Source organism: Miniopterus natalensis, chromosome 19 (assembly GCF_054644295.1).
Source record: "Miniopterus natalensis isolate mMinNat1 chromosome 19, mMinNat1.hap1, whole genome shotgun sequence".
NCBI classification, from domain to species: domain Eukaryota; kingdom Metazoa; phylum Chordata; class Mammalia; order Chiroptera; family Miniopteridae; genus Miniopterus; species Miniopterus natalensis.
The window spans coordinates 6,694,661-6,703,092 of NC_142099.1; the positions used below are offsets into that span (position 1 = coordinate 6,694,661).

General features: G+C 41.0%; 1 protein-coding gene across 8 annotated transcripts in view; it reads right to left on the minus strand.

Moving 5' to 3' along the window:
- The window catches only part of ST7L (suppression of tumorigenicity 7 like), a 98,365-nt gene extending 90,140 nt beyond the window's left edge, over nt 1–8,225 (minus strand). For 7 of the 8 annotated variants that reach the window (XM_016223336.2, XM_087827600.1, XM_087827601.1 and 4 more), the window contains exons 1-4: nt 8,018–8,225; nt 6,400–6,482; nt 1,483–1,648; nt 709–763 (exon numbers count right to left, since the gene is read on the minus strand). In XM_016223336.2, the coding sequence (XP_016078822.1) occupies nt 709–763; nt 1,483–1,648; nt 6,400–6,482; nt 8,018–8,225 (512 nt within the window). The remainder of the gene's footprint in view (nt 1–708; nt 764–1,482; nt 1,649–6,399; nt 6,483–8,017) is intronic. The other variant, XM_016223338.2, reaches the window with a different exon arrangement.
- Nucleotides 8,226–8,432: the final 207 nt, after the last annotated feature.

An 8,432-nucleotide genomic window follows, 5' to 3' on the forward strand; every position in this document is an offset into this window, starting at 1 on the left:
GCCTCATTTTCACTTCCCAGGACTGACTGTCCTACGCTATCAAGTCCTTAAGCACAGGGATTACTATTTAGTCATTTAGTTTCCCCATCATTTTACACAGTGTCCACACATAGCAGACACATAATGTTTCTTGTTCAATGAATTAAATAACACGCCCAGTCTACCTCCAGGTAAAACACAGCCCTTCTCCAAATAAAAGTAAATTATCTTTGGTCATTAGTTTCAAAAGATGTTTTCTCATTTAGTGTAAAAATCAGGAGAGAAATGGACACAGTGGAGCAGATAAAAAATGGCAATATAAAATTACTATATCCTGTATTGTTGCACAAATGTTCACATTCATAATCCGACTGATGTTTTCTAGTGAATCCTCAAATAAATTTTGAAATTGAGCACATATTCATAGGAAAAGACCGACATTTGTAATTTTTTCTTAATCTCATAAATTCTTTAAAAAGGCTTTCTGCCATAAACCAGGGGCCAAATGTATACTTATTATGTATTACGAACATATGGTCTGAAGCAGTGTTTCTCACTCTTATAAAAGTACAATCAAGATGCTGCCAACTAAACTGCTAATCATTTTGCCTTATTATATATCAGTCTCTCCAACTACAAGAGCTGTGATATATTTATAAAAAAAGTGATTCCACAATACTTTTACTCTAAAACCAATGCTATAATTATACTGAAAGCAAAATGTAATACCTCCTATATTCTGCTCCTCTGAAAAGGTTTAAGGGGTTTCTCCACACCTTGCATTCTAAAAAACAAAGGCAAAAAGGGAGGAAGTGAGACAGTTTAATCAAATGCAGTTAAATCTTAATTGACCAACATTTACTGTGTACTCACTATATGCTAAGTACAATACTAGCCACTGACAGCACAAAGATAAATAAGGCAGGCATACAATTAAATCTAGTCATTCCCTTATTTCTGTCTTCAGAGCATTTGGTTCATAATTCAATTATAGCACTTACCATATTATAATGTGATTATCTGTTTGGTTTTAAGTTTCTCCCTTTTATTTACTTTTTTAAATGTTTTTATTGATTATTAGCTGGACATATGTACACTGAGAAAATGATTACAATTTCTAGCTTCCTTAACAGCTAGCTGTGGCCATTTGACAAAGGTCTGAGTCAAAAGCAAGCTGAAATAGTACATAACACTTCTGGGAAGTGTCCTTGCCTGCTGTGGGGTAGGCTGGGGGAAAGGGGGCCCTCCTCTGGCCTACTCTCCTTCCTGCTGATTGGAATAAGAGTGGCTGTCTCCGACCACAGGCAAAACTGCATCTGGAGATGGCAGGCTAACAAAATAGGAGTCTGGGTGTCTGATGATCACTGCTCTCCAGATCAGCCATGGATTACCTAATTTACATGAAAGACAAACTTCTCTCCATTGTGTGAGTTTTCTATCTCCCACAGCCAAACACAAAATCTTAACTCTGCAGCTCTGAAAACACATTAGATAAGTAGTCACCTGACACATTCTGTCTGCTGGTTTCACTTTCTCTGTTGCTAGAAAGAGAGGCTGGCTCTGAACTGCTTCTTTCTGTTCCTCCCATCATCAATGGTCGCAAATGGCTTACAGACACTTGCTCAATAAAAGATGTGCCATGTTTATGGAAGTACCACCATTCAAATATCTGTGACAAACAGAAAACATCCTTCACTTAATACAGAACTGATCAGCAGATATATGAGCTCAAATTAAAACATTCTCTCAAGATGTTCCTGTTTAATTCAGCATCTTAAATGTGCTCTCCTTCCACAAAATAAGTCAAACACAAGATTCCCCAATGACATGCTGAGCAAAAGTGAAATACATTTTCATAGCTTTGTCATGAAATTTAGACAAGCTTAGGCAAAACTAGAATACATCTGTAAACAAAGCATTAAAAACAACAAAAATATTTAATATAGAGATAATGTTATATTACATTGTCATTTTATTCTATCTATAGCATAATTTTAAAAAAAAGTTTGAAACAACTAGCATAGTGTATTAGACTAGGGCTAGAAGGCCCATATTTGACTCCCCATTTAGCTATTAGCTGCATGCTTTGAGCAAATCACTTAACCTCTAACCTCTCAGAGCCTCAATGTCCTGCCTACTAAATATGGTTAACAGGAATTATAAGTGCCTTTTGAGCAATAAAGTACTATTCCAGTATTTGGCAGTATTGTTGATTAGGTTAAGGGTTAGGTTGATTCCCATTTTGAACCATTTAAAAATCAGGGTATCCACTTCCTTCTGTTTCCCTGGTTTATTATTGTTACAAAAAGAGGAATCAAAAGAAGCTCTCTGTGCTGAATTAGCAGAATGGTTCATAGTTGAACACTCCAACCTTCTCAACTCCCGAGCTTAAGTGACACATCCCTGGGGAACTTTTCCTGATTCATGAACAGAAAGCTGTACTACTATTGGATCTCCTGTTTTCCTTTCATAGTAATCGTTTCACTTGGAATAATTAAACAACTGGTTTTGTTGCTATTTTTCAAGCTCCCAAGCATACAGCACAGCCAGCTTCCTCATTCACTCAGATGGTTGCTGAAGAATCCCCAGTGAGGCCTTCCCTCACTCCATCTAAAATTTCAGCCTTCTCCTCTTCATATGCCTTTTCTGCTTCCTTGTCTCCTTTAACACTTATCACTAATAGTAAGAACATACTATTTGTTTTACTTATTTCTTCTTGTATATTGCTCTAATATAACGTAAGTTCCGTGAGGGTTTTTTCCTGTTTTGTTCATTGCTGTAAGCCCAGTGCTCAGAAACACTGTGTGAAGCCCAGCAGGTGCTCCATAAAAAATTGTCAAATGAACGAATCAATGTCCATAATCACCTGTAGACCACATTTCAAGAGGATAGAATCTGTGTTTATCTGCTTACCATGGTAACCCCAACATCTAAAAGAGAGCCTAAGACATGAAAGGCTATCTATAAATATTTGTTACAGGAAAAGTCAAGCAACCAGTGACTTTATAGATTACAATGGTTCAAATGACTCATAACTAGTTTCCTCTGTTTTGGCTGTAAAATAACTTTATATCTTCCTCCTCTCATTTGTGGACCATTTCCCTTAAAAAGTCAACCGACAGACTATTCTCCCACCAAATGTAGTGGACAAATTTGTTACTTTATTTAAAGAATAGACAAACATATCCACAACTACTTAAGAGATTAGAAATCTCTTTAAAAACAATTTCTGTTTTGCTATGATCACAAACAAGAGGCCATCTCTCTCTCTTTCTCTCTCTCTCTCTCTCTCACACATATACACACACACACACACACACACACACACAGAAATCCGTTTTTAAACCTTTAGGAATGCTGTTTTTTCCTTCAGTAAACAATAGAACAAATGTTAAAAGACGTCAAAAATATGAAGTAATTTTGCACTATATTGCAGCCCAATTCCTCCACTGACTAAATGCTATACCATTTACAGGACAGAGTTAGAAAATCAAAGTGCAGAATTTTTTCTGACATGCCACTAGTGTTTTATGTGCGGTCTAGAATGGCTTCTCTTTCTGCTCACTTTTACTGAGTTAGCAGGCAACTAGTCACCACCAAATATGGTCCTAGTTTGGCATCTATCATATGTTTTACTAAGAAGTGGGATGAAACTCTTTAAAACAACCAGAAGAGGAAATCACAAAAGCAGAAATTACTCATGTTACAGAAAAGACAAGATTTACATTGGATCACAGTCAGGGAGAGTAATCACAAAGACAACAATGACAAACTGTCCTTCACTATGTGAAGTGTTGGTATATTTTTATTAATTAATATGTTAGTCTTTTTCATCTTTTGAGTCAACTTTTTAATACAAATGTGCAATAATTGCTAATACTTATCAAGCATTGTGCCCAGTTCTTTACATGTACTTACACTGAATCCTCACAACAACTGATTTCAGAAAGGATACCTATTCCCACTTTAAACAACTAGCTCTGGTTCACACCGCCAGTACTTGGTAGAGCTGGGATTCTTTCTTAGGTTTGCCTGACTTCAGAGGTTCCAACCATTATACAGACTGCCTCCCAAACATACCTTAGTATAAGTGTATACGTAAGAGTGTGAGAGTGTGAGTGTGTGTGTGTGTGTGTGTGTGTGTGTAAGTTTGGTAAAAGAAATTATAAATATAATATCCTTTGCTAATGAAAACTCATCAATTTTGCAAGAGTAATAACAAATTTTAACCTTTAAACTGTTACTTCAATATTCTAATTTTAAAACTTTGGTTTAGCCCGGCCGGGCATGGCTCAGCAGTTGAGCATCGACCTAGGATCCAGGCGATCAGGGTTCGATTCCCAGTCAGGGCACATGCCCGGGTTGTGGGCTCGATCAATGAATTCTCTCTCATCATTGATGTTTCTGTCTCTCTCTCTCTCCCTTTCCTTTCCTCTCTCTGAAATCAATAAAGATATATTTAAAAACAAAAAAACAACAAAAAAAACAACAATTTTGGTTTAAAAAGGTAATATGTAGCCCTGGCCGGATAACTCAGTTGGTTAGAGCATCATCCCACAATGTCAAGGTTGTGGGTTCAATCCCTAGTCAGGGCACATACAAGAATCAACCAATGAATGCATAAATAAGTGGAGCAACAAATCGATCATTTCCCTTCCTCTAAAAGTCAATAAAGTTAAAAAGATAATATGGTCCGGCCTGTGTGACTCAGCCGTCGAGCACTGATCTATGATCTAGGAGATCCTGATTTGATTCCCGGTCAGGGCACATGCCCAGGGTTGTGGGCTCGATCCCCAGTGGAGGGCGGGCAGGGGGCAGGCGGTCAGTGACTCTCTCATCATTGATGTTTCTCTCTCTCTCTCTCTCCTTCTCCCTTACTCTCTCTGAAATCAATAAATATATATATTTTTAAAAGATAATATGTATGATATATATGTAAATTTCCCTTTATAAATGATTATAAATAAGGAAATTAAGACTCATAGAATTTATGTATCTTGGCCCAAGTTATCAGCCAGTAAGTGACAGAGTCAAGACATAAAACCATATATTCTCGTTCTAAAACCAATGCTTTTCCTACTACATCAGCTGTTTAAAGATAGTTTTTTGTCTTTATGTGGATTCTTACATGCTATTAACTAAATATGCTAAAATGTGCTTAAATATGAGTGGGCTTTATAAATCAATAAATTTTGAGGCTTATATTAATCCATAGTTTTCATCCTGAATGCCTCAATAATTTATTTTAAGTCAAGAGAAAAATCCCTTTCTTGTCCGGCATTTCACTTTAACAAAACAGTCAAGTGTTAGTCCTTATAAAAAAGACAAAGCCAAAACACTCCAATACAAATGCTACTATTTCTACTATAGCTGGAGAGCACCACCTAGAGATGAGAAAAAAGTAGAGAAAAATTTCTTGGCCATGCATATCATAATGAATGCTTCCTAAGATTTTTATGTGTATCAGTAATTTTCCAAAGTTTATTCTAGGAAACACTAGTCCCTAGGAATGTTAATAAAGATTATAAATTTAAAAAAAACACACGCATTTTGAATTAAAAACGCTAGCTATGTCAAATAAGACAAGAAAAAGCTGAATGAAAGTTAAATAGGCTTCTTTATTGTAGGACTTCTCAGAATAACAAAAGCCAAAATTCATTAAATGTTCACTCTGTGTGAGCTACCAGGTTATTACAAGCTTTTACACACCTTATCTCACTTAGTCCTCATAACTCTATGAAGTAGATACTGTTATTACCCCCCAGTTTACACCCATGAGAACTGGGGCATAGGAAAGTTAATTAACATGCTCTAAGTCACACCACTAAGGTGATGGTTAACCTGACTCCAAATCCCTGCTCTTAAACCCTCCAGAGAAGATAATTGGCAGCCTATAGGCTGAATTCAAGACAGATAAATTTTTAGTTTGCCCTATGTTGCCAACATTAAAGTACTGTGAGATTTTACATGAAAACTTGTGTATCCAGGTTCTCTTGGGATAACTTGAAAAACTGGAAGATTTGGTAATAATGGTCCTCAAGTCTACATGGCAACAATCAGCTTCAGCCCCTTCATTGTTATGGACAATGAAGGAGCATGCATTGTACCGTTTACTCAGTCCTCAAAATAAATAAGGAATTCAATTCTTACACTGTGCTCATTTCACTAGATTTTGTTACCAAGCTGGGCCCTGAAAGCATTTGGTTGCAACCCACCTCAGTCCCCTACAGAATACAACAGTCCTTTATACACAAATGAATACTGTCAATCTCTAAAGTGGACAGGAGATGCAGTGGTTTTTCAAATGCTGAACAGATTTTGAGGATGCTGATCTATAAGTATTTATAATTATTGTAACTGTATAAAGAAATTTCATTTTTAGATAAATATAAAAGCATGAAGGAAATGGAAACTACTTACAAATATTAGTCCTGATATCAAAGAACATGTCCCTGTAAGTGCCACATAGAATTTGGGCGTCAATGAATTTAAAAATACTGTCACTGCCAAAAGGAAAAAAAAAAAAAATCAAAGTTTAAAAAGTTGCAAATTCAAAGTATTCAAGTTACAAATATGCAGGTGTCTTTATGAGAAGGGGGAGGAACATAAGTGGATTAACATCTAGTATGAGACTCATTTGAGAACGCTGTCATTTTTAAAAAGCTCCTTTAAAGTCCCAATGTAGCCTACCCTTAAAAATTTTGCCCTGCCCTAGCCAGGTAGTTCAGCTGGCGGGGTAGCTCACTCAGTTGGTTAGAGCCGGAAAAAAAGGCACAAAGAGAAGAGCAAGGAAGGGAGAGTTCCCTCCCTGCATCTGACTCACTGAAAGTCTGGACCAGACTCTTCACTTCAAATAACTGTCTCATGAATTCTTTGGATTTTTACGAAGAAATAAAAATTTATAATCTTTAACTAGTCTCATCTAAACGGCGTGTACCTAGTTAACACGTAGAAAAATGATAAACTCAATGAACAACATTTCACTGAGTGTAAAAACCGGCAGGAAGCACTTGGTTAACCTGTTAGAGACACCACCACGTCAGCTCCTGCAAGCAGCGCAGCAAGGCCGGTTTGTTTCGCTTGTTCTAGTTATGTCGGAACTTACGTTATACACCTATGTTCTAAAAAGTCCGAAATATTTCACAGCGTTATGTCCGTATTTCGTGCCATCTCGTGGAATAGAAAAGGGGACGTCTGCCTTTTCTGGCCACCGAAAAAATAAAGCACGGTACCGACCGTCACAGCCACGACGCGACAGAATTACTTCCGTCTCGGCCTGAGGCTGCGGCTCAGCGCGGGAGCTGCAAGGACGCGGGAAGGGGCCCTGGCTGCCGCAGAAGGAGGGGGTTCGCCGAACCCCAACTCGGTCCCGACGACACAGCAAAGCTCTCCGCAAACGCCGAGAGCGAGAGGGCTCGGCAAGGAGCCCCGCGCTGCTGTTGGCGGCTCTCCTCTCCACTACCTGCACTTCTCTCTCTTATAAAGCCCAAAGAACAGACGAAACGATCACGAAAACTGTGTCTTGACAGAACTATTCTAAAGCCTGAGAAGGGCTGGCTGAGATCATAGCACTTGCTTTTCTTTTTTAGGTCTTGGATACAGACGCACTCATCTCGGCGGCCGGGGTTGGGCGCCCTGGGCTGAGCGGCGGGAGACTCAAAAAGGGCCCGGTTTTCGAGGCATCCCACCCGCGGCGGGGCGTGGGTATAAAGTCTGCATCCACGTCTGCCAGCGCGCTCTCTCTCCCCTCTGTCCTCTCGCCTGAAGCTTACAGCCTGTCAGGCGGTGGCGTTTCCTCGCGTGAACCGGGCCCGCAGGGAGGCGGACCTGACTCCCGGGAGGAGCCCGTAGCTGCAGCCCGGGTTTGACAGCCCGCGGCGGGGTTGCGGCCCCAGAGAAAAAGAACCCACTGGGTCGCGCGCCACCGACTCCTTCCCCGCAGCCCTCCAGTGGCCAGGAACCTCTGCCCTTTGGCCCTTGCCCCCGGCACCTCTTCTGGCTCCCCCATCCGTCCCCCGGGGAAGTCTGGGCCTCTCACCCGCAGCCAAATTCTCACACAGCCTCAGCGGGACCCTCAGAGCGTAAAGCAGCCCCAGCCCCACCACGAACCACAGCGAGGCCCACGTCCCCGCTAGCCCGGCCCGCAGCCGCTCCCTCCAGCCGGGCGAAGGGCTCAGGCTGGGAGCAGGCGCAGGAGGAGCAGCCGCGGCAGGCGCGCCTTCACCCAGACCGCCGCCGTCCGCCATCTTGCCGCTCCCTCCCTTAGCGCCCTGCGCTGGGAGGGGAGAAGGGCAGGAAACGGGGAGTCGGGAATCCTGGGATAGTGGCGGACCTGAAGTGGGCCTCGGAGAAGGCTGCGCGTACTGGGGATAGGGGGCCGAGATCTGGACGGGGAAGGAGCGGCCCGGGCTACCTTATTCTTTCCAAGGGTGGGAAGAGGCGGATAACGGCAC